Source organism: Lagenorhynchus albirostris, chromosome 1 (assembly GCF_949774975.1).
Source record: "Lagenorhynchus albirostris chromosome 1, mLagAlb1.1, whole genome shotgun sequence".
Lineage (NCBI taxonomy): Eukaryota > Metazoa > Chordata > Mammalia > Artiodactyla > Delphinidae > Lagenorhynchus > Lagenorhynchus albirostris.
The window spans coordinates 12612731-12639444 of NC_083095.1; the positions used below are offsets into that span (position 1 = coordinate 12612731).

Here is a 26714-nt window from a genome sequence, read left to right on the forward strand (position 1 = left end):
TTCTTTTTCTAGTTCCTTAAGTTTTAAAGTTAAATTGTTGATTTGAGAAATTTCTTGGTTTTTGTTTTAACAGTTTTAATTGAGGTATAATTGACATATAACATTATATTAGTTTTAGGTATACAACATAATGATTTTATATTTGTAGACATTGCAAAATGATTACCACAATAAGTCTGGTTAACATCCGTCACCATACATAGTTACAGATTTTTTTTTCTTGTCATGAGAACTTTAAGATCTACTTTCTGAGCAACTTTCACATATGTAATACAGTATTATTAACTATAATAACCATGCTGTACATTACAGGTATATGTAATTTTATTGTGCTTAGCTTTATCGCACTTTGCAGATATTGCTTTTTTTTTTAACGAACTGAAGGTTTGTAGCAACCATCCATTTTCAGATGATGGTTAGCATTTTTCAGTGATAAAGTATTTTTAAATTAAGGTATATACATTGTTTTAAATGCATAATACTATTACACCCTTAATAGACTACAGTCTAGTGTAAACGTAACTTTTATATACACTGGGAAACCAAAAAATTCATGTGACTTGCTTTATTGCAGTATTTGCTTTATTGTGTTGGCCTAGAAACAAACTTGCAGTATTTCCTAGGTATTCCTGTACATCTCCATGACTTATTTATTTTATAGTTGGAAGTTTGTACTTTTTGGCTCCCTTCACTCATTTCTTCCTCTCACTGTTGTGGCCTCTCCTGTTGCGGAGCACAGGCGCCGGACGCGCAGGCTCAGTGGCCATGGCTCACGGGCCCAGCCGCTCCACGGCATGTGGGATCCTCCCGGACTGGGGCACGAACCCGTGTCCCCTGCATTGGCAGGCGGACTCTCAACCACTGCGCCACCAGGGAAGCTCTCTTCCTTATTTTTAATGTAAATATTTAGAGTAATAAATCTCCCCCTTAGCACCACTTTCACTTCATCCCATAGTTTTGGTATATTGTATTTTCATTTTCATTTGTCTGTAGGTATTTTACAATTTCCCTCGTGATTTCTTCTTTGGTAGGTTGCCAGTTCAAATGAGTGTTGTTTAGTTTCCACAATTTTGTGAATTTCCAGTTTTCTTTGTTATTAATTTTTAACTTCATCTCCTTGTGATCAGAGGAGATACTTTGTGTGATATTTATCTTTTTAAGTCTGTTGAAACTTAATTTGTGGTATAACATATGGTCTGTCCTGGAAATTGTTCCATATGCCCTTAAGAAGTGTATGTACTGTTGTTGGGTGGAATGTTCTGTGTATGTCTATTAGAACCAGTTGGTTTACTGCACTGTTTAAGTACTTGATGTCCTTACCTATCTTCTGTCTGGTGTTCTGTCCATAATTGTGAGTGGGGTATTGAAGTCTCCAACTACTGTTGTTTCAGCTGTTGATGTCACAAAATTACATCCTTATACATTGTGTGCCTCCAAACATAAATTAGTAATTCTTTTAAATGCATATGTTTCCTAAATTATGTAGAAAATGAGATTTGGAGTTACAAACCCAAGTTAACAGTAAGTAATACTAGCTTTTACATTAATCATTTTTTTCTTTAAATGTATTAGTCTCTTAAATCATATAGAAAACACAAGTACACTTACAAACCATTATTCACTTTGCTTCAATGATTTTTCTTTCTGTTCCTCAGACTCGCTAATTTTCATTGTCCTATTTTCAAATTAACTGATTCTTCTACCTTTCAATCCCTCTAGCAAATTTTTTTTTTTTTGCAGTACGCGGGCCTCTCACTGTTGTGGCCTCTCCCGTTGCAGAGCACAGGCTCCGGATGCGCAGGCTCAGCGGCCATGGCTCACAGGCCTAGCCGCTCCGTGGCATGTGGGATCTTCCCGGACCAGGGCATGAACCCGTGTCCCTTGCATTGGCAAGCGGACTCTCAACCACTGCGCCACCAGGGAAGCCCCCCTCTAGCAAATTTTTAATTTCAGTTATTGTGCTTTTTCAGCTGTAGAATTTCTTTTTGGTTCTTTTAGTTTTTCTATCTCTTTATTGATATTTCCATTTTGTTCATGTATTATTTTCTTGACTTTTTCCACATCTTCCTTTAGTTTTTTGAATATCTTTAAGATGGAACATTTCTGTTGATTTAATTTTTTCCTTTGAATGGGCTATATTTTCTGTTTTTTTTTTTGTATGCCTTGTGATTTTTTTGTTGAATACTGGACATTTGAATCTAATAATATAGTAGATCTGGAAGTCAGATTCTCCCCCTTCCCCAGGGTTTGCTTTTTTGTTGTTAATGTTTTTGTTTTTTTATTGTTGTGGGCTGTCTCTGTGCCAAGGATTAGCCTGAGATGTAAACTCAAGACCTTCTTAGGTCTTTCCTGAGCCTGTACCTTTCCCCAAGTGTATGTGGTCAGTTTCTAAATTTTCCTTGTGTATGCAGTTGCTTTTGAATGTCCTAGTCTTTCTCCCCAGCTTTACTGAGATATAATTGACATAATATTGTGTAAGTTTAAGATGTACAGTGTAACGATTTAATATATGTATATATTGCAAAACGATTATCACAGTAAGGTTAGTTAACACATCAGTCATCTTACATAGTTATAATTTTTTTGTGTGATGAGAACTGTTTAGACTTACCCTCCTAGCAACTTTCAAATATATGTATAGTATTGTTAACTATGTCACTGTACTGTATGTTGCATCCTCAGAACTTATTCATCTTATAATTGGAAATTTGTCCCCTTCAACCACCTTTACCAATTACCCCTTCCCCATTCCCCTGCCACCACACTCCTGGCAACCACCATTCTGCTCTCAATTTCTATTAGTTTGACTTTTTAATAGATTCTACATATAAGTGAGGTCATACAGCATTTGTCTTTCTTTGACTTATTTCACTTAGCATAATGCCTTCTGTTTCATCCATTGTTGCAAATGGCAGGGTTTCCTTCTTTTTAATGGCCAAATAATATTCTATTGTGTATATATACCACATTTTCTTTATCCATTCATCTGTTGGTGAACACTTAGGTTGTTTTCCTGTCTTGATTATTCTGAATAATGCTGCATTGAAAATGGGGATGCAGATATCTCTTTGAGATAGTGATTTCATTTCCTGTGGATATATACCCAAAAGTTGAATCACTGAATCATACGGTAGTTTTATTTTTGATTTTTGTGGAGTCTTCAGACTGTTTTCCACAGTGGCTGCACCAATTTACATTCCCACCAACAGTGTTCTCTTTTCTCCACATCTTCACCAACACTTGTTGCCTCTTGTCTTTTTGATAATACCTCAAATGTCCTAGTCTTTAATGTCTGGTTCCCAAAAGGGAAAAAAAAGAGACAAATGATGGGGTAGATAAGGGGGAAGGGCTCAGACCTTTAAATTCCCTGGAAGTCATTTCAGCCAGTGGGGAGTGGACTTGCAACACTGAAAGAGGTGCAACAAGAATGGCCACCCTCCTTTTTGTCTGCACCTCTGTGATAAGAAGCTGCAATCAGCAAACAGAGCACAGATCCCCAATATTTGGAGAACAAGGTCCTTTTTGCCCACACTGGCTCCTGCAAGCTGTGTGCAACAGCCCCAGGAACACATGCATGACTGCCTGCCCTGAGGCTAGAGGTGGAGGATGGGTAGCTTCTACTGTGCTAAGGGCTGAAATTAACCACAATTTACTACCCGAGTCTTCCTCTGGAAGTTGCAAGCCTTCAATAGACTCCAGAGTTCCCAAACTATTACATCAGATAGATTCTTCCAGTGCAATTGTTGTCCAAGTGGGGAGAGAGATTTCTAGTACATCCCATCTTCCCAAAATCCTCTGGTGGGGGGGGTGTGTGGTGATGATGGATTTTTAGGATCTACAAAAATAGGATCCTATGAACAACCCTAAAGCAGGGGGACTCTGAAACATCATGCTTTATTCTCATTTACAATTTCAGTGATTTTTTTTACCCTCCCAAAGACAAATAATAATAGCTCCCACTCACTGAGCTACTATAGTTGTACTCAGCATGTTACAAATATCATCTCATTTAATATTCACAACAACCAAGTTGAAATAGGTAATGTTAAATTACTTTTACAGTTTAAATTGATATGATTAAACTCACACAGCTTGGGCTTCCCTGGTGGTGCAGTGGTTAAGAATCTGCTTGCCAATGCAGGGGACACGGGTTCGAGCCCTGGTCCGGGAAGATCCCACATGCCACGGAGCAAGGAAGCCTGTGTACCACAACTACTGAGGCTGCACTCTAGAGCCCACGAGCCACAACTACTGAAGCCCATGTGCCTAGAGCCCATGCTCCGCAACAGGAAACCACCACAGTGAGAAGCCTGCGCACTGCAACGAAGAGTAGCCCCCGCTCACCGCAACTAGAGAAAGCCCATGTACAGCAATGAAGACCCAATGCAGCCATAAATAAATAAATAAATAAATTTATAAAAATAAAAAAAATAAAGTCACACAGCTTGTAAGAGGTGGAGGTGGGTAAATGATATATGGCTCTCCATTTACTTGGTTTGGTAATTTTGTCATTGATGTCAAATTTCGTCATTGATGTCATTGATCAAGCCTACATAGCTCCTCTCAGTTTGCACAGTTGAAAGGAAAAATTCATATTGATTGATCTTATTGACAGATGCCTCCCTGCTTCCAACACAGTTAAATTTTGTTAACCTGTCTTGGAGCCTAGAATGATAAAGGGACATGGCTCTCAATTTATTTCTCTATCTCTATGATCTGCCTTTTCATGTTGTCATTCAGTTATTGAGGCTTTGAGATCTTGTCTTGTTGAATCTATTAATTCATTAAAGTCTTTTGATGCAAAATACAGAGGAAATTTTACCTTATCTTGGGATATGCTTTGTCCGACTGGATTCTTTATATCTCTTATATGCTATCAGTGCCTTCCTATTCTGCCTTTTCCTCTCCCCTTCCCTCCCCTATTCTACCTTCTTCTTTACCCCTTTCCTCCCTCACATCTTCTCCTCCTTCTCTTCCTCCTCCTCCTCTTTTTCTCTGGTTCATCACTAAAGTGTACAGCACTGGTAGATCTTCAGTTTGCTCTGATGCAATGTGGGTAAATTATTCTTGAGACTGTTTGCTTCACCTCCTCTAGGTAGCACTTGATTCATTCCCTCAACTCAGTAAAGGACCTTGGAAGGTGGTGAACCTGACTTCACTTAAGAGGGCTGGTTTTTCCCTTTGCTTTTCCTTTGGAAACCATCTCATCCACTGTCAACCTCTGTCTCCTTAGGAGGATATTACTGAGAGTCCTCAGGATTTTGTTGATTTACCTTCCTTCTCTCTATATTGCTTTAAAGGGTTAGACATAGAGTAGTGTGACCTGTTACATCAGAAGTTTCTCTTCCTTTCCTTAGCTCATACTTTTCTACCTTTTGGCATAATATGGTTCTTTTGTTGTTGTTGTTGATTCCTGCTGGTGGTTTTGTTTACTCCAATTTATTTATTTGTTAAAATATACACAACACAGATTTTAACATTTTAATTTCTTTTAGGGGTATGGCTCAGTAGCATTAGGTATATTCACATTGTTGTGCAACCATCATCACCATCCATCTCCCTCCAGAATGTTTCCATCTTTCTAAACTTAAACTCCATAGCCATTAAACAATAACTCTCCATTCTCTCTTCCCTCCAGCCCCAGGCAACTACTTTCTGTCTCTCTGAATCTGACCACTCTAGATACCCCATATAAGTAGAATCATACAGTATTTGTCCTTTTGTGACTGACTTATTGATTTAATATGTCTTCAAGTTTCATCCATGTTGTAGCATATATCAGTACTTCATTCCTTTTTATGGATGAATAATATTTTATTATATGGATTTGGCACATTTTGTTTATCCATTCATCAGGATATTTGGGTTGATGTACATTTGATGTTTTTTACACTGTTTTGGCTATTATGAATAATACTATTATGAACATCTGTGTACAAGTTTTGTGTAGACATATGCTCTCAGTTCTTTTGGGTATATACTTAGGATTCTCATTGCTAGGTCATATGGTAACTCTATGTTTAACGTTTTGAAGAACTGTCAAACTATGGCTGTACCATTTTACATTCCCACCAGCAATGTATGAGGATTATTTCTCTACATCCTCACCAACACTTATTATTATCTGTCTTTTTAAAATTTTAGTTACTGTAGTGGATGGGAAATTGTATCTCGTGGTTTTGATTTGCATTTCTCTAATGACTAATGATATTAAGAATCTTTCCATGTGTTTATTGGTCACTAATATATCTTCTTTGGAGAAATACTTATTCAAATCCTTTGCCAATTTAAAATTGAGTTAATTGTTTTTTTATTGGTGAGTTATAAAAGTACTTTATATATTCTGAATGTAAGTCCCTTAAGAGATATATGATTTGCATGTATTTTTCTCTCATTCTATGCATTTTTTACATTCCTGATGGTGTTTTTTTGTGGCACAAACGTTTTAAATTTTAACTAAGTCCAATCTCTTTTTCCTTTTGTTGTTTGTGATTTTGCTGTCTTATCTAAGAAACCATTGCCTAATTCATGAGCATGAAGCTTTACTCTTAATGTTTTCTTCAGAGAGGTTTATATTTTTCATACATTTTAAGGTTCATTTTTTCAGGTGTTCATGAGATAATAAAACTACCAATTGTGAAAAAAATAATGCTGAAGTTCAATAACTTAATAGGCAAGGAAGATCTACCTTCACTACTAGTCTCCTACTAGCCATCCATTTTACATTTGGTAGTGTATATATGTCAATGCTATTTTCTCACTTCATCCCAGCTTCCCCTTCCCCTAATAGGAAGCTACCGCATAGCACAGGGAGATCAGCTCCATGCTTTGTGATGACCTAGAGAGGTGGGATGGGGAGGGTGGGAGGGAGGCTCACAAGGGAGGGGATATGGGGATGTTTGTATACATATAGCTGATTCACTTTGTGGTACAGCAGAAACTAACACATTGGAAAGCAATTATACTCCAATAAAGGTTTAAAAAAAAAAAAGAAATACAGTTTCCCCGAAGGTAGATCTCCCAATGTTCAAGTACACTTTTATAGATCATTGGGTAAGTTTGGAGATTGGGTAAACTTGGAGATACCTGATTAGGTATAACCAGAGTAGGAAATATACTAATTGTCTCCAAGACAAGAATGAGTCTGGGGGTTTTTGTTTGTTTCTTTGTTTTTAACATTGCCAGCATTCTTGACTGTCCAAGCTTAAAACCAGGTTCTTCTGGTCTTGTAAGTCTATGATATGATTCTAAACAACAAGCTTTCTAAAAGTTTCTGATATGACTTCATAAAGCATGGCTTCTAAGGCCTTGATCCTGTGTCCTTGATGCTCACCAGCAGGAACAGTTTTACCATCATAATATCTCCTCAATGGTCCTTCCTTATTCAAGGATAAGTAGAGAGCACAAAATTCTGATTCTAGTCCCTCAGATCTTCCCCACAATGTTTACTTATTCTCGTTTCTGTCAATAAAATTTTGTTCAATTTATGTTGGTATCAAGGTTAATCTTGTGGTTAATTTGTCTGAATCATTTGTTGAGACAGAAGGTGTGCAGTAGTAGCATTTAGAATTCTGACAATCAGGCATCCTGTGACTGTGAAATAAACAAAAATAACTATCAGTATCATTGGGAGGGGTTGGAAAGTAGAGCAAGCTATGGAACATTCCCAGTACTCTGGAAAGGTCCCACATGCCCTTTCTTGTCAGTATACTTCTAAGGGTAGCCATTATCCTGACTTCTAATACCATAAATTAGTTTTGCCTGGTTGTGAACTTCATATAAATAGAATTATGTGGTATATATATACATATATATATATATATATATGTATATATATATATTTTTTTTTTTTCAGTTCACGGTCCCTCACTGTTGTGGCCTCTCCCGTTGCGGAGCACAGGCTCCGGAGGCACAGCCTCAGCGGCCATGGCTCACGGGCCCAGCCGCTCTGCGGCCTGTGGGATTTTCCCGGACCAGGGCATGAACCCGTGTCCCCTGCATCAGCAGGTGGACTCTCAACCACTGCGCCACCAGGGAAACCCCTGTGGTATATATTTAATGTCTGACTTTTTCCAGTCAATATTATGACTTTGAGATTCCTCCATATTGTTACAAGTATTAGTAATTTGCTCTTTTTCACTGCTGCGTGGTCCTCCATGGTCTGAATATGCAACAATTTATTTATCCATTCCACTGCTGGTAGGTATTTGAGTTGCTTCCATTTGGAGCCTATTACAAATAAAGCAGTTATGAACATTCTTGTATAAGTCTTTTGCTAGACAGAGCTTTCATTTCTGTTGGGTATAAATGTCAGAATGGAATTACTACATCATAAAGTATATGTTTGTTTAGTTTTTGTGAGAAAAAATATTAAATGCTGCCAACATTTTTCCAATGTGATTTTATCAATTTACTGTCCCACCAGCAATATGAAGGAATTCCAGTTGCTCCCTCTTCTGGCCAACACTTAGTATTGTCTTTTAAATAGTAAGCCATTATGGTGAGTGTGTAATGGTATCTCATTGAAGATTTAGTTTCCACGAATAATAATGTTGAGCACATTTTCACATGTTCACTGGCCAATCTTTTTTTAAAAATTTTATTTATTTTTTGTCTGCATTGGGTCTTCGTTGCTGCACACGGGCTTTCTCTAGTTGTGGCGAGCGGGGTCTACTCTTCGTTGCGGTGCGCGGGCTTCTCGTTGCGGTGGCTTCTCTTTGTTGCGGAGCGTGGGCTCTAGGCGCGGGGGCTTCAGTAGTTGCAGTGCTCAGGCTCTAGGGCGTGCAGTCTTCAGTAGTTGTGGCACGTGGGCTCAGTAGTTGTGGCTCGTGGGCTCTAGAGTGCGGGCTCAGTAGTTGTGGCACACAGGCTTACTTGCTCCACAGCATGTGGGATCTTCCTGGACCAGGGATCGAACCCGTGTCCCCTGCAATGGCAGGCGGATTCTTAACCACTACGCCACCAGAGAAGTCCCTCACTGGCCAATCTTTGTATCATTTTTTGTCAATTATCTCTTCAAGTCTTTTTAATAAAATTTTATTGGATTGCCTTTTTTCTTATTGATTTGTATGAGTTTTTAATGTATTATGGATATGAGTCCTTTTTTAGAAATATAATTTGCAAACATCTTTTCCCAATTAGTGGCTTGTAATTTTTATTCTTTTCATGGTGTCTTTGGATGAACAAAATTATTAATTTTTTAAAAAATAAATTTATTTATTTATTTTTGGCTGCACTGGGTCTCCGTGGCTAAATAGGCTTTTCTCTAGTTGCATCAAGCGGGGGCTACTCTTCGTGGTGCATGGGCTTCTCATTTCGGTGGCTTCTCTTGTTGCGAAGCACGGGCTCTAGGCGTGCGGGCTTCAGTAGTTGTTTCATATGGGCTCCGTATTTGTGGCTCGCAGGCTCTAGAGCGTAGGCTCAGTAGTTGCAGCACACGGGCCAAGCTGCTCCGCAGCACGTGGAATCTTCCCGGACCAGGACTCAAACCCGCGTCCCCTGCACCAGCAGGCAGACTCCCAACCACTGCGCCATCAGGGAAGTCCAAAATTATTAATTTTTAGATGATCAATTTCTCAGCCTTTTCTTTATAGTTAGTGCTTCTTGCTTTGTATATCCTGTTTAAGGAATCTTTGTCTATCCCAAACTTATGAAGATATTCTCCTGTTTTCTTCTAGGAGATTAATTATTTTAGATTGCTTATATAGGTCTGTTTAAAATTCCTGATTTTGTGTGTGGTGAGGTAAGGTTCCCTCTTCCCCATACAGCTGTCAGGTTCTCTACACTGGCCTTGAGCTGGATATTCAAGGTCATAAGTTTGTTGTTTTGTTGTTGTTATTGTTTTTGTTAAGCTTTCTAATACATCTAATAAGTCATACTAAAAACTATGATTGTTATTGTAATCAAGCACAGCCACCCGATTTGATCACCTGAAGTCTTGCCCTCCACAGACCTACTCCATCCAATATAATTTGAGTAATTGTGTTGCCCGTGCTTGGTACGGATTGCCAGTTCACAATATCTGCCAGGCATAACAAGACATCTTTGCATTCCTTAAATGTATAAGCTACTCAGTCCCAGAATCCCATTTTGATACTGTTTCTAGGGACATGTCTGGTAAAAAAAAAAAAAATACTGTATCAGTAATAATCCTGGCAAGAACCTAATACCACTCAAGTGTTTCACCTGAAGAGCCTTTATAAGGGAATTATTTGCAGAATGGTGGACAGAGTTAAAGGAACCAATAATAATATTAAAATACCCAGAGACTAGCAATGGAAGAAAGCCATTACAGTCCCTTTAGTTAAAGGGGTAATGCAAATAAATAGATGATAGATAGATTGATAGATAGACAGACAGACTTCTCTTTCCTTCCCTTGTTATTATCTCCTGCTAGTGCCTTTCACTGGCCAAACCCATTCAGAATCCAGCTGGAAACAGAGTGGAAGTATTGAAATACACAGGGGTGAGCCTTTCAGTGCACCAAATAGGGAAGAGGAAGTCTGAGAATGGATCCAGGGGAATGGGTAAATAGAGAATAAACACATATTATGAAACAGAAGTCAACATAGACTAAGCAAGATTACTTTGAAAATAGTAAAAATATTTAATACCTCAGAAAACTAAACTAAATTGGCAATATAAATTATTAAAAATTATAGATATAAACTATAGAAACATGTCCACATATAGAATGAATAAATAATTAGAAAGAATCTCGGATGACAAATATAGATGCTAAAGATTGAGAAATTGCAAGTGGTAGGGATTTTCAGTGATGAACAAAGGTGGTGGCTCTGTATTTCTCTTCCTGGCACATTGTACCCCTCTGATATGAATGAATGGATGTATAAATACTGAAAATAGGAAGAATAAAGGAAACCAAATTGATAAAACATTAGTTTTTTTAACTAAAAGCAAAACCAATAATAAAAGCAAAAACACTTTTGAATTATTTGAAATAGAAAATGTAAAGCCAGGGACTCCCCTGGTGGCACAGTGGTTAAGAATCCGCCTGCCAATGCAGGGGACACAGGTTTGAGTCCTGGTCTGGGAAGATCCCACATGCCGCTGAGCAACTAAGCCCGTGTGCCACAACTACTGAGCCTGTGCTCTAGAGCCTGTGCACCACAACTACTGAAGTCTGCACATTCTAGGGCCCATGAGCCACAACTACTGAGCCCATGCTCTGCAACAAGAGAAGCCACCACAGTGAGAAGCCCGCACATCACAACGAAGAAGAGCCTACACTCGCCGCAACTAGAGAAAGCCCGTGCACAGCAATGAAGATCAAATGCAGCCAAGAAAAAAAAGAATTTTTAAAGCACAGCAAAACATCAAGGCAGCCTTGGATTTTTCTGCTACAACAATGAATATCACATATTCTTTTAAAGAACTTTCAGAGAAAAATATTACCTAAGAACCAACTCAACTAGTTGTTCATATGCAAAACCAACAGAAGAATGTTGTAAACATATTTCATCAAATGTGAGCTTCATTGAGTGTAAGATGCACTTTGTTCTATTAACACAAAGAAAGGAAAAACTCTTCCAATTAACCTTTAACACAGTGTTTTAACAGTGATCGTGGATGATGCATGGACTGTGCTGACATTTCCCCAGCATTCTGTGTGATAAGGCAATAATTTCATGTGTATCTCCATAGTAAAACATAATGTAATTTCATCTACTTGTAGGTTTCTTTTTTCTTAGGTCTTATAAAGTACCTGGTGATTGTTCTACAAGAAAATATGGCAGTGTGGTAATTCTTTAGCGACTTTTGCTTTATTGATAAATCTATGCCCTGCTTTGTTTTTCTCTCTTGCTGAACCCATAATAATTTTGTTTCAATACCAGATTATAATGTAATATTTTAAGGCATTTTAAGCAGCATTAAAGCTCAGCATGTATTATACCAGTGATTCAGTAAAGTGATGACAGTATAAAGAGCGGAGACAAAGTATAATACATACATGTGTAGCCAATTGACTATTATGGCGTGAGTGCCACCTATTGGACAATGATTATAAGACAGATCAATTATAAAATATCTCCATTTCCACGATGTGAAAATGTGAAGGAAAAAAAAGCGTATCTTATGTTTATAGATGAAATATGGCATATTGAACCTTAACAATTGTAATGGTTAATTTGATGTGTCAGCTTGACTGGGCCAAGGGGTGCCCAGATTAAACATTATTTCTGTGTGTGGCCGTGAGGGTGTATCTGGATGAGATTAACATTTGAATCCATAGACTGTCCTCCTCAGTATGGGTGGGCATCATCCAATCTCTTAAGGGCCTAAGTAGAACAAAAAGGTGGAGGCAAGAGGAATTCACCCCTTTTGCTTCTTGCCCGCCAGCTTGAGCTTGGACATCATCAGTTTTCTCCTGCCCTCCCACCCCACAAACCCAGTTCTCAGGCCTTTGGGCTTCAACTGGGAGTTACACTATCAGCTCCCCTGGTGCTTGGGCCTTTGGTTCTCTACCTTACAAACAGCAGATCATAGAACTTCTCAGCCTCCATAATTGCATGAGCTTATTCCTCATTCTAAATTTCACAATAAATAAATATATATATTGGCTTGTCCAGGGTGATTGTGGTGAGAAGTAGCTGCGTTCTATATATATATTTTTTGAGGCTGACGTCAGTAGGATTTGCTGATGGATTAGACACAGGGTGTGAGAGGAAGAGAGGAATTAAGAATGGCTGTATGGTTTTTGGACTGAGCAGCAGGAATAACACAGTTGCCCTTACTGGAAATGAGGAAGGCTGAGGATGGAGGGGGTTTAATGTGAGGATTGGGAGTTCCGTTTGGGATGAGTTCCATGTGAGATGCTTGGCTGACATGCATATGGAGATGTCATTAGGCAGTTAGATAAGTCTGGAGTTCAGGGAAGAGAATGAGATGGGAGGTTTAAATTTGGGAATCATCCACATAAAAATGGATTTAAAATCCTGAAAGCAGAAATAGAGACACAGACATAGAGAACAAATTTATGGATATCAAGGGGGGAAGGGGAGGTGGGATGAATTGGGAAATTGGGATTGACATATATATACTACTACATATAAAATAGATAACTAATGAGAACCTCCTGTATAGCACAGGGAACTCTACTCAGTGCTCTGTGGCGACCTAAATGGGAAGGAAATGCAGAAAAGAGGGGATATATGTATACGTATAGCTGATTCACTTTGCTGTACAGCAGAAACTAACACAACGTTGTAAAGCAACTATACTCCAATAAAAATTAATTTAAAAAAATAAAGTAAAATCCTGGAACTGGATGAGATCTCCAGAAATAATGGTAGAAGATATCTAAGAACTGAGTCCTGGGGCACTCTAGTGTTTAGGGGTCAGGACAGGAGAAACTAGGGAGGATTAGGGAGCTTGGTGGGGGGAGGGGTTGGAAATCAACCTTTCTCATCCTGAAACCTCAGCGTTCACTCTGTCTCCATCCTCCATCCAGGAGAGGGGACACTTTCTTTGTCTGGATCAGTGTTTGGTTCAGTGAATGTTGCAGCATCACCAGATGACTGCCAGTTCCTCTCAACACGTTGCCCTAAGACACAAGAGAAACGCAAAACACCAAGTTTGGTTCAACATATTAATCCTAGTATACCTAATGACCCAGTGGTCTCTACTGATAATTCCCCCTTGCCTCCCCAAGGGTTATTTTCTCACTGCCTTCTACCTACTCAGGAGTCTGATTTCAGTGTTAGGAAGAGAACCCACTGCCGGAGGAGCTAACCTCTTTTCCTCTATACTTCTAGACACCCCCTCACTCTGTCCTTCACCTACTTCAGCGGACAGGTTCTGTAATGAAATGGAGCTTGAAAAAGACTTTCCAAGGACTTACCAAAGACTATCATGAATTTTGCTAATTCTGGAGTCTCAGAGCCCTTCTCCCACCTCTTAGTTTAAATAGAGTTTTTATAAGGTATAGCTTTTAAAGTTCTCTAGTTGTATCGTATCAATATCAAGAGATGTCTGTTCCTTTCCTAACAGGGTTAGGAAGATATAGTAAAATTGGATCTATTTCTGATAAAATTTTCACATTATACTATGACCACATGGGATTCATACATAAACTGACTCCGGATCATTTTGAAGCTGGTGGGTCACTTGCTGCCTTTGGAAATTCTAAAGGTATTTTTGGACAGGTCAGTGATATAATGCATTGAAACAGTTTGTCTTGTTTTAAGTGGAAATGGGAAAGTGTTTTCCTTACAAACTCTTATTAATGCTCTTTGCTCTATTTAACTAAAGGAAAAACCTCCATATATCAGGGAACATCTCCAAAATCTTTCAAGTCACATACAGAGCTATATAGATTTATATCCACCCAGAATATCTTCATATAAATGTCTTCACAGCAAACCACCAGATATTCTAAGCTAGATCCAACCCAGATCCATGGTGGGTTTGACTCTCTGCCTCTCAAGGTTGACCTTGAAGAAACATGAGTTCTGTTTTTTCCCAATATTTGACCTTTCTTCTTTCATATTAACCCTGCCCCCTTGTTTCTTCCTTTTCTAATGCTAACAGAGAAAGGTGTTATGTGTGTCACAGAAGATACTTCATGCAGATTTTTCTAATAATTTTAATGTATAATGTGCCACTTATGAAGGTATATATGCCTAAGAACTCATCACGGGGCACATAATCATGAATTAATAATAATTAATAATGAATTTTCATCAATGTATCAGCGAAGAATCAAACCTATTTTTTGACTGGGACTTAATAAAACCTGCCCTTTGGCTTAAAGGAAACAGAATAAAGGAGGACTCAAGGATGACTCTGTTTTAACTGCGGTTCAGAACATGCTGTTTTAACATCCCTGTCTGTCCGAGATATTTGTAGAGAGTAAAGGGGAACTTTCTAGTGACAGTAAGATGCCATCACGCGACTCCTTGTGTATTTATTTGCCCATCTGTTGTGTGGCTCTGCATAGAAATAAATCAAATCACGTGAGCGGGAGGGTAGCACTAACCACAAAAGCAGTTACCTCAATTTTCACTAACTTCACAATTTGTAGGAAATGTCTTAGTTCTCTTATGTGAAAGTTTAAATTATTAAATCAAAAGCCAGTGGGGGTTTTTATACTCAGGGCGAGTGAGTTCAAGGAACTTACTCTCAATATTACGACCTCCCTCTCCCTAAACAAACTATACATATGTCTCTGGATACAAACGATCCCTAGACCTTATTTGGCTCCGACTAGGTGCCAGGCACTGTCATGAACACTTAATCTTTATAACAATTATTTACCCTCATTTTACCCATAAGGAAAGTGAAGTGCACGGAGGCTAAATAATTCACCCCAAATTACACACATCACGGGTTAGTCACTGGAATCAGACATCGAATCAGGCAGCAAGCTTTCAGTCATTCTGCAGCCTTTCCCTGGACTTGCACATTCTTTCCATGGGATGTTCTTGCCACTCCCAGTCTAGAGTGTCATGCAGAACCCTTAAAGCATTGTCAGTAATTTTCAAGACTCCTTAAGCCATCTGTTCAGTCCCACATGTATTCTCCTGGCATCTGTTTCCCACTCTCTCTTCTCCGTGGGTTCCCAACTTTTAGAGGCCAGAGGAAAAGGCATGACAGAAAATGGGTCTGGAAGGCACTACTTGATGGTGGCGTCCCAACCAGTCTGTACCATCTACCACCCCTCCTCCTGTCATAGCAACAAGGGTGACTCCAGCATCCCCCTGGGGGCTGGTCCCTACCTGTCTTCTCACCCCTGCAAGTTCCCAAATCTGGACAAGATCAGGATCAGAGAAGGGTGTGTTGGAAAGAAGACGTGTGGGTCAGAAATCTGGTCCAAAGGTGCCCGTGTTGACAGTGAGGGAAAGCCTTGTGAACCACCAGTGTTGGGGACTCAGCGGCAGCTGTGCAGAGTCACCAGCGTGAGATTGCGGGGCGAGGGGGGCAGCTCTCAAGTGACGAGAGGTTCTTCCCTGCCCCTCGCTTACAGAAAACTCCACATAGGAACTGAATCTAGAATCTGCGCCTCCAGACTCCTCCCACCCACACAAGACAAGACATTCACATCTCCCACTGCAGTCTTCTACGTGGGAATCTTAAACTGAACTCAGAATTTCTTTTCCTCCTCAACAGAAAAGTGTGTTTTCCCTTGCACATGCGTGGACATTCAGACAGAATGTGTTGAACTAGTCCTCCTATTGATAAGCAAAGCAGTATTGTTTTGATGTGAACTGGAAGCAAATCTTATTTTCATTTTGCCATAATGGAAATTTAAACTCGTTTAAATTCAGTACTTTCTTTTTTCGTGTTCCAGGCTCCTGACATCGGCTTTGAGACTGTCCTTGCTCCACAGTATATCACCTTAAATGAAATGATCTTTTATGCATATGTGCCCGAGAATGAACCGAAGGAAAGTATATACACCAAGAAATTCAATGACATTCACCTTGGAAAATTGATACACTCCAGGTAGGTACTGATTATCTTCACATTTTACTTAGATTGCACACCAGTATTGATATTCTAAATTTTGAGCCTATCTTTTGGAGTAATCTTCCTAGTCAAGGAGAGTAAGTCTTTTTTGGAGACCTCGCAAGGCCAAATACATTTACTTATAGACTCTAAGGTGCCTTGCACTATGCCCCAGTTTGAGAAACATGGGGCCAGTTATGTCAGCACCATCTGGTCAGGCTAAAGAAATGTGTGTTTGTCGTCCTGAGTATCAAAAATGTCTGGGCTACACTGGATACTGCTTATCCTCTGAGTTCACTCCCATGGCAGTTGTCATATGTCCTAAAGACAAGCACATCTAACGTAGAGGAGGCCATTCTGCAAGAAACACTGCATGGCAAGATATGCAGAGTTCTGAGGAACGCTTACTTCGAAGATGTTGGCAAGAGCCAGGGACCCTGAAAGCTTCCTTTAAGGCCTGAAATCTTTCTTTGGAAAACAATATAAATTCTATAACCCCTCACCCCCACATCTAACAACCAGAAAAGAAACAGTTTCAGATTACCAGAAACTCACCTATCTCCAAAGTGGTTAGCCCTGTTCCACCAGGTTGAAATCTATTATACATGCTTTGGGCTGTCAACTAGGATCTTGTCCCATAGCCAACAACTCCAGCTCTACGGGACAGCTCACTCAGAGGTAGAGATGGGGAAAAGAATCAAACATAATATAGCAAATGCTGGCATTAGGGTTTTCTTCCACAAAGACTGTAGAACCTTCAGCCTCTGAGAAAAGTATCTGTGATCACCTAGAACTATTTGTTTTTGATGGCTTTTGGATGTGTGATATTCCAGATCAATTAGTGCATGTTTACATAGGTAGGTCCTTGTAGAAAACGTAGAGAATCACTCTTTAAAATTAACATATGATTAACATCATCTCAACATTAATATCAATTTCTTATATCCTAATTATTTTTAAAAGCATATGATAATTCTCTAAAGAATCAGAATATTTGAAAACCAGCACAGCATGTTCTGTGATCAAATTCAATAACTGTGCTCCACTTGCACAGAAACTAGAGAATGAGCATCTCCGAGGAAGGAAATGGGAGCAAAGAGCCAGGATCAGGGAACTGGAAGCAAGTGGGACTTCAAGCAGGAAGGTCAAGGTTGTGGGAGCCGGAAGTTATGAGGTCAGCTGTGGGCCAAAGGCAGATATCTAGATAGTCAGAAGGAGAAGCAGGGTGAACCCTTCATTCTTCTCTTCCACAAATAGTTATTTAACAAGGTACTCTGGAAGGTGCTATGATAGAGAGTGAGGAAGACGTTCAAACCCATGTACTCCTGGAACTTGTATTCTAGCACAGGACATAGACAGTTGTGTAATCACTGTTGATGTAAGTCTGCAACAGAGGAGCATGGAGCATTGAGAGAGTGAGTTCCGGGGGGTTGAGCCCTTATTTGGAGGATCTTGGAAGGTTTCCCAGAGGCAGTGGTGCTTATGATGAGATCAGGAAAATGAGGATGAAGGAAGGGGATCGGGTGGGGGGAAGGTTCCAGCCTGAGAGCACAGAGTGGAAAAGGCCCCCAGGCCAAAAGGAGCATGACGTGTGCTTGAGAAGCCCAAGAAAAACCAGAGTGACTTCAGTGTTGTGAGCCAAGGAGAAAAGTCATTCGAGACCAGGTCAGGTGGGGCCTTCTGAGTCCCAGTAGGGAATGTGGATGTTATTCTAAGGGAGGGGGAAGCATTGAAGGCTTCAAATTAGGTGAATAACCAGATCAATTATGTGTAATTTGTTTACTGAATCAGCTGGATGTCAACTTTTTTTTCCTCCTGTCTCTTCAGACCACCTCTGTGGACCTATTTCCTTTCTGCCTCTAGATGAAGTATCAGCAAGTCCCATAGCTTTTCCCTTAGAGAGTAAATAAATATTTCCTTAGCTTAAAAAAGTCTAAGTCAGTCAATTACCACATGACTCCGTTCCTGCCCAGTGTTTTAAGAAACTTCAAATCCTTATCCAATTTAAGTTTGTTTTACGGCCCCTGTTTTAGCCGGACCCAGCCTGGGGAGTCTGGAATGTGGGGAGGTGGAGAATTTCCTCATCCTTATTATTTTTAGATTCATATCCCCCCTCCCTCATAGCTGATGGTTTCCAGCCCCTTCTGGAGTTTGGGTGAGAAAATGGAGGTGAGATAAAGGGACAAGAGGTCTGCTGATGGGGGTGACACTTCTACCTGGAGACAACTGCCCCCGTCACCTCTGGGCCTCGGGAAGTCTTCCACTCTTTTGGGGCCCCTGCACCCTTCCAGCTGTGCTTCTGTGTAGTTTTCCTTTGCTTTGCTGCCTCTTCCCCACCCCAACACTCTGCCTCCTCAGAAATAAGCATTACCTTGAATTTTGTGTAAACATTTTAAGAAATGTTTCTCTATAGCTTTAACATATATGTGTATCAAAATATATTGTTTAGGGCTTCCCTGGTGGCGCAGTGGTTGAGAGTCCGCCTGTTGATGCAGGGGACACGGGTTCGTGCCCCGGTCTGGGAAGATCCCACATGCCACGGAGCGGCTGGGCCCGTGAGCCATGGCCGCTGAGCCTGCGTGTCCGGAGCCTGTGCTCACAACGGGAGAGGCCACAACAGTGAGAGGCCCTCATACCGTAAAAAAAAAAAAAAATATATATATATATATATATATATATATATATATATATATATATTAGTTTTGCCAGATGTGTTACTTAGCAATGTATACCTTTTCCTGTGACTTGCCTTTTTCATACAACCTTATGCTTTTTAAATTACCCCATATGCTTTAAAAATGATTTGGTATTGATGTATGTGTCTGTATTCACTCATATGAATATACCACAATCTATTTAGCTATTCTCCTATTTTGTCTTATAGTTTTTAACTTTTACTTTGTATTTTTAAGTTTTTAATCTGTCTAAAATTGATGTTGAGTGTAGTATGAAGTGGGAATCTGATTTCTTTCTTTTTTTATATATATAGATAACCACTTGTGCAAACAAGACCCATCTTTCCCCCTGATCTGCAGTGTCACCCCTGTGATATATCCTAGTTCCACATGTACATCAATCTGTCTCTGTCTCTCTTCTCCTTCATTGCTGTATTTGCCCTTCCCTAGATCACAATGACAAAATTTCTCTAACCAGGTAACTCCTATGAATAGCACCCCCTCTTGGATTTTCTTGGCCTTTGTTCTTGCATTTAAATGTTAGATTCAGCTTGTCAAGTTCCATTAAGAAAAAAAAGCACAACAACCTGTTAATAAAAATTACCTCTTGCAGCCAAATTCTGCCTTGTACCTGCAGTTAGATCTTAGGTGGAGATTTCTGATTCTTCCTGCAGCAGGATAACTCTATTTGTTCTCCTAGAATTTTAGGCCCAAGACAGCTCCCTGACTCTCCATAAGGATAGAGAGTTATCATTTTAGCTTCCCTTATCCATAATGTGTCTTTGCCTGTGCCCCAGTGATGGGTGGCTTTGCTTCCTCTCTCTCAGTAGCTTCAAGCTTCTGCTGTGTAGGGGATAAGAGGGAGGGAGGGAGCCAGGGCTTCAGTGCCAGCACCCCCCAAGCACTTCCCCCCAGCATGGATCACCTCTTTTGAGACCTGTGTGCAACTGTTGAATGCCCAACCTCCTGTAGCTTAAGACTTTTGCTTCTTATGAAAGAAGGTTCAGGGAAGCGAGTGATGCTTGCTCCCATCCTCTCCACCCACTCCCCACAGTGACCCCTCCCACACTCCCTTGATGCCTGCACCACCAGCAGGGACTGTCTGGTCTATTCCCTGCCCCATCTTTCTCCTGAGCGTCCAGGGAAACCCATGGGAAGGAGCTTGCAAGTGAGTACAGGCTCCGTTTTGAAAGATGCCCCAGCATTTCCAGACTCACATACCAGCCCATACTTGGCCTTTGACAGTTTTTTACAATTTTAGCTATTTCTTACTTGCTTCTTTTGTGGCAGCACTGTTTCTCCCTCTCATGCTCTTCCATAAGTGAGACTGTTCCTGTGTTCAGATTCTCCTCAGAATGGCTTATTCCCTTGGATTTCAGGTTAGTTGGTTATCTTGTGACTTTAGTTATCTGATGGCTTAAGGAAAATGATGACTTAGTGATTTATCTGTTTTGTTTCTTGTTAGGTTGCTTCTTTCTGCGTTGAAAGCAAAAGCAGATGTCTTGTAATTGACTTTTGTGTAACAGTCTTTTTTTTTTTTAATTATTTCATTCATTTATTTTTGGCTGCATTGGGTCTTCGTTGCTGCTCATGGGCTTTCTCTGATTGCGGTGAGCGGGGGTACTCTTCACTGTGGTGCGCGGGCTTCTCATTGTGGTGGCTTCTCTTGTTGCAGAGCACGGGCTTTAGGCATGCGGCCTTCAGTAGTTGCAGCACACGGGCTCAGTAGTTGTGGCTCACGGGCTGTAGAGCACAGGCTCCGTAGGTGTGGCACACGGGCTTAGTTGATCCGCGGCATGTGGTATCTTCTTGGACCAGGGCTCAAACCCATTTCCCCTGCATTGGCAGGTGGATTCTCAACCACTGTGTCTCCAGGGAAGCCCTTGTGCAGCAATCTTAAATGTTTCAAATTTGCTACATTCTTTTGATGATTCCAGTACTTTTTCTATATATTCTTTTGGATTTTCTGAGTAGAGGTAAATATTTTTCTAAGCAGATAATCACATCACGGGCAAATAATTTGTTTCTTTAACATTTCTTAGCATATTATACATTTTTTTTTTCTGTCACAGTATCTAGGAGCTCATTAAATAGAAATGAAGATAGTGGGTGTCAGTCCGTTCAGGCTGCTATAATCAAATTTCAAAGACTGGGTGGCTTATAAACAACAGAAATGTATTTCTCATAGTTCTGAAGACTGGAAGTCTAAGATTAGGGTGTCAGCATGGTTGGGTTCTGTGCAAGCTCTCTTCTGGTTGTAGACTGCCAACTTCTTGCCCTGTCCTCGCATAGTTGAAGGGGGCAGGGGATTGCTCTGGAGCCCCTTTTATAAGGGTAGTAAACTGATTCACAAAGCCTTCACCCTCATGACCTAAATCACCTCCCAAAAGCCTCACCTCTGAATACCATCACTTTGGGCTTTAGGTTTTCAACATAGGAATTTTAGAGGGATACAGACATTCGGACCATAACAGTGGGCTTCCTTGTTCCTGACTTTTAAAAGAATGTTTTAAACATTTCACCATCACGGATTATCCTTTCCATAAATTTTTAAAACGCTTCTTCATTTATAGACAGTTATCTTTTTTTTCAGTTTAACAGGTGTTTTATTTTTGTTTTTAAATGTTTCTTCTATATCTATTGAGCTTATCTATAGATTTTTTTCCTTTAACTTTTTACTTAATGTTGTAAATTATATTATGGATTTATTGCTGAACCAGACTTGAAGTCATGGAATAAACCTATCTTGGTCATTGTGTATTATCTATGTTTATACATTTCATACATTGTTGAGTGCAATGTTAGTATTTATTTGTTAGATTAATCTTGTTAATTGTGATTTTTCAATCTTCTGTATCCTTACTGATTTTTTTTCTGTGTGACCTATCAATTATTGAGTTATGTTAAAATTTTCTGATGTGATATTGAATTTGTCAATTTCTTTTGTAGTTCTGTCAATTTTGCCTTATATATTTTGAGGCTGTTATTAGATACATATAAGTTTAGAATTGTTACATCTTCTTGATGAGTTGAACATTTTATTGGTATTTAATTATTATTTTTATATTTTAATGCTCTTTTGCATTATAGTACTTTGGTTGTAGTAAAATATGCATAACATAAAATTTACCATTTTAACCATTTTTAAGAGTGCAGTTCTGTGACATTAAGTATATTCACATGGTTGTGCAACCATTGCCACTATCCATCTCCAGGACTATCTCATCTTCCCCAACTGAAACTCTGTGCCCACTAAACAGTTCATTCCCCATTCCCTTCTCCCCACAGCCTCTGGCAACCTCTGTTCTACTTTCTGTCTCTGTGAATTTGACTATGAACAATTGTGGATACACCTAGATCAGTTACATAGGTGGAATCATACAGTACATATCTTTTGAGACTGGCTTATTTCAATTAGCATACTGTCCTTAAAGTTCATCCATGTTATAGCATGTGACAGAATTTCCTTCATTTTTAAGACAATAATATTCTGTTGTATGCATATGCCACATTTTGCTTATCCATTTCTCTATTGATGGGCATGGGTTGCTTCCACTTTTTGGCTATTCTGAATAATGTCGCTATGAACATGGGTGTACAGCTATCTCTCCGAGACCATACTTTCAGTTATTTTGGGTATACCAAGAAGTGGAATTGCTATATCATATGGTAATTCTATATTTAATATTTTGAGGAAACGCCATACCATTTTCCACAGCAGCTGCACCATTTTGTATTCCCACCAACAATGTACAAGGGTTCTAATTTCTCCACATCTTTGCCAACATTTTTTATTCTCTATTTTTAAATTTTATAATAGCCATTCTAATGATATCTTGTGGTTTTGATTTCCATTTCTCTAATTATTAGTGATGTTGAGCATCTTTTAATGTGCTTATTGGCCATCTGTATATCTTCTTTGTAGAAATGTCTAATTAAGTCCTTTGCTCACTTTTCAATCAGATTATCTTTTTGTTGTTACCATGGTTTTTGTTTTATTTTTGTTGTTTTTAATCTGTTATTCATGTAGTTGCACTAGCCTTCTTTGGGTAATATTTGTCTAGTATATGATTTTGATTCTTTTACTGCCACCTTCCTTATGTATCTCTCATAAAAAACATATATAGCTTTTGTGGGCTATTTTTTAGCCAATCTCTGTCTTTTAATTGGAGAGTTATGGAAAAACCCGAATGAACTTTTTGGCCAACCCAATGTATTTGAATTTATTCGTACCATCTTCTTTTTAAACTCATAAACTCCCATTTATCTCAAATGGCCTAGCTTTTGTTTAGAATACCACTCTGCTGAGGTGGGGAGAAGGAAGTAGAGGGTAACAACTGTGGATGCACTGAGAGCAGTTAGAAGGATTTTGCAATAGTATAGGCTAAAATTTTTCGTGTTTCAGTCTAAGATGTTGATAGTAGAAATGGAGAGGAATGGATTGATTTGAGAGATATTTGGGAGGTAGACTCAACAGGGCAATGGATCCAGAGTAATTTCCATTCCTTTACTCTATTGCCTGGCTCTTTGCTTTATAAAACACATCTATGCTTGTCTCCTGTGTGCCACATCCAGCCACATCTTGTCTTATTATTGTGAGGGAATCTGAGGTTCTCATATTGTGCTTAAGAAGACAGGTACTTGTGGTAGACAGACTGTTGGGTGAGGAATCATGCAGTGTGGAAATGACAGTCTCTTGGAATTCAAAAGAGAATTTGAGGAATAAGAGGAACTAAAGTTAGATGATGGAAACAGACAAACAACAAGAACCTACTGTATAGCACAGGAAACTATATTCAATATCTTGTAATAACCTATGATGGAAAATAATCTGAAAAAAAACATATATATATATATATATATAAAACTGAATTACTTTGCTGTACCACTGAAATTAACACAACATTGTAAATTAACTATACTTCAATTTCTAAAAATGGTTTAAAGAAAGATTCAATGGTGGAACACAAGGGATTCAGAACATTAGCAAAGATTTTGGATTTTGGGAGCACTACCTACGAGATGTTGGATACTGAATCAAAATCCTTTCCACAGTGGGAGTTGATTATATACTCACAGATAAAAAATCTATATCTGCTTGATAATGGGAAGTATTGAGAAGGAACTTCTCTCATTTCATAACAAGGTCAATTGTTTTTAAGAATCTCCACAAAATCCTAAAAGTGATAACTTAATGTCAATAATTCTACTAAACTGCTCAGAAAGAAAACAGCATCAACGTTTACACAAAGTTTTGGTAAAGCTATTTGTTAATTCCATGAATATTATTGAGTGACTATTTCACATTAAGTCTTATGCTAAGACCGGGAATATAGTGGTGAATAAGATAGACAAGGTCCTTGCCCTCATGGAGGTGACATTCTAATGAAGAGAGACAGATGATAAACAGGTAAGCAAAAAACAAAATAGTTTTAGATCTAATACATGCTATGAAGAAAGTAAACACGGTGAGAGAGGGAGTGAGAAGGATAAGCAAACAGCTGAGAACAAAGAACGAAGAGCTTTCCAGGCAAAAGAAATTGCAAGTGTAAATGCAGTCAGGCAAGAAAATACGTGGGTGTATTTAATATACAGGAAGGAGGCTGGTGTGGATGGTGCAGAGTAAGATGATGTGATGGAAGGTGAGCGAGGGGGTAGGTAAGTGCCAGACCATATAAGGCATCGTGGGCTGCATGAGGAGTTTATTCTTGGTGCCAGGGGAAGCCATTGGAGAGTTTTACATAGGAGAGTGAAATTATTTTTATTTTCGAAAAGATCACTCTGCTGTGAAAAGTATAGGACAGAATGAGAAGTCAAAGTTTCCAGGCCCCTTGGAAAGCTATTGAGGTAATATAGGTGAGAAATGAAGGCAGTTGAAGCAGGTGCACTTGAGAAAAGACAGGATTTGATGACAGATTGCCTGGTGTGGGTATTAGCAAGAGAGCAATCAAGAACTATTTAGGTTTTTGGTTTGCAGCTAGGTAGATCATGCTGTCATTTTATGAGACGAGGGATGCAGAGTTACTCAGGGTGAGTGAGAGTTCCATATTAGAAATATTAATTTTGAAATGCCTGTTAGGTACCCAAGTGAAGATGTGAAGTTGGCAGTTGCATGGATGTACTAATGCATAGCACACAGGGTCAGAGCAGGAGCTCTTCATTTGACAGTTGTTCCTGTATAAATGGATGTCTGTAGGGAAGAAAAGGCCTTGGGCACTCCAGGAAGAGAGATTAGGCAGAAGAGGAGGCCCCAGCCAAGAAAACCAAGACGGAGCAGCCAGTGAGATAGGAGAAAAACCAGGGAAATGTGGGATCCTATAAGCCAAGGGAGGTGGGTGTTTTGGAAAGTATGGAGTGGACCACTGTGACCCATGCGGCTGAGAGACTGAGTAAAATAAGAACAAAGAAGTGAAGTGACCTTTGGATGTGGTAACATTCCAGGCTGTAGTAACCTTGATTAAAGCAGCTTCATTGGCATGGGGTGAGGGCAGTGGGCTGGGGAAACAGCATGGGTACTGGAATGGGAGCTTAGCATTACAAGCAGTTAAGTTTGATGGTGATTGTCTTTTTGCAGTGTTTTCCCCCCTCAACAGATATTCCTCTCCACCTCAGGAACTCCCTAACTCCTAATTTTAAGCCCATCCTTCATTGCCCAAACCCCATTCCCTCCTTTAAAAGCTGACTTCTTACCTCTCCTGGAAGACTGGAGCTTGATTACCCCCCAAAGCCATCCTAGACACTTGAGTACAAGAGGCTCATTTACCTCGCCAGTGGTGAGAGAAGTGGGAAGACAGGTTCAGTAATAGCCTGGCTATTGGTCAATGACTTCAGATACAAAGAGGTTAATTTTTTTAAATTACGGTAATAAACTTTACTTTTAAAGAGAAGTTTTAGGATCACAGCAAAACTGATCAGAAAGTAGAGTTCCCATATACCCCCTCTCCACACATACCTCCCTCACTATTGATGTCCTACACCATAATGTAGGACACTATACTATAATATAATGTAGGTACATTTGTTACAATCCATGAACCTGTACTGACACATCATCAGTCACCTGAAGCCCATAGTTTACATTAGGGTTCACTCTTGGTGTTGCACATTCTATGGCTTTTGACAATTATGTAATGACACGTATCCACCTTATACTATTAATATCATACGGAATACTTTCACTGCCCTAAAAGTCCTCTCTGCTCTGCCTATTCATCCATCCATCCCCACTAACCCCTGACATCTATACTGTCTCCATAGTTTTGCCTTTTTCAGAATGTCATACAGTTGGAATCACACAGTGTGTAGCTTTTCAGATTGGCTTCTTTCGCTTAGTAATGTGCATTTCAGCTTCCTTCATATCTTTTCATGACTTGATAACTCATTTCTGTTTACCACTGAATGACATTCCATTGTCTGGATGTACCACAGTTTTTTAATCCATTCACCTACTGAAGGACATCTTGGTTGCTTCCAGGTTTGGGCAATTTTGAATAATGGTGCCATAAACATCCTTGTTTAGGTTTTGTGTTTAACTCATTTGAATAGATACAAAGGAATTTGATTGCTGGATCT

At 39.5% G+C, this 26714-nt stretch overlaps 1 protein-coding gene across 1 annotated transcript in view; it reads left to right on the plus strand.

Moving 5' to 3' along the window:
- CATSPERB (cation channel sperm associated auxiliary subunit beta) overlaps positions 1 to 26714 on the plus strand; it is a 128409-nt gene that overhangs the window by 67155 nt on the left and 34540 nt on the right. The window contains exons 15-16 of the mRNA XM_060161755.1: positions 14011 to 14165; positions 16310 to 16464. Coding sequence (XP_060017738.1) covers positions 14011 to 14165; positions 16310 to 16464 — 310 coding nt within the window. The remainder of the gene's footprint in view (positions 1 to 14010; positions 14166 to 16309; positions 16465 to 26714) is intronic.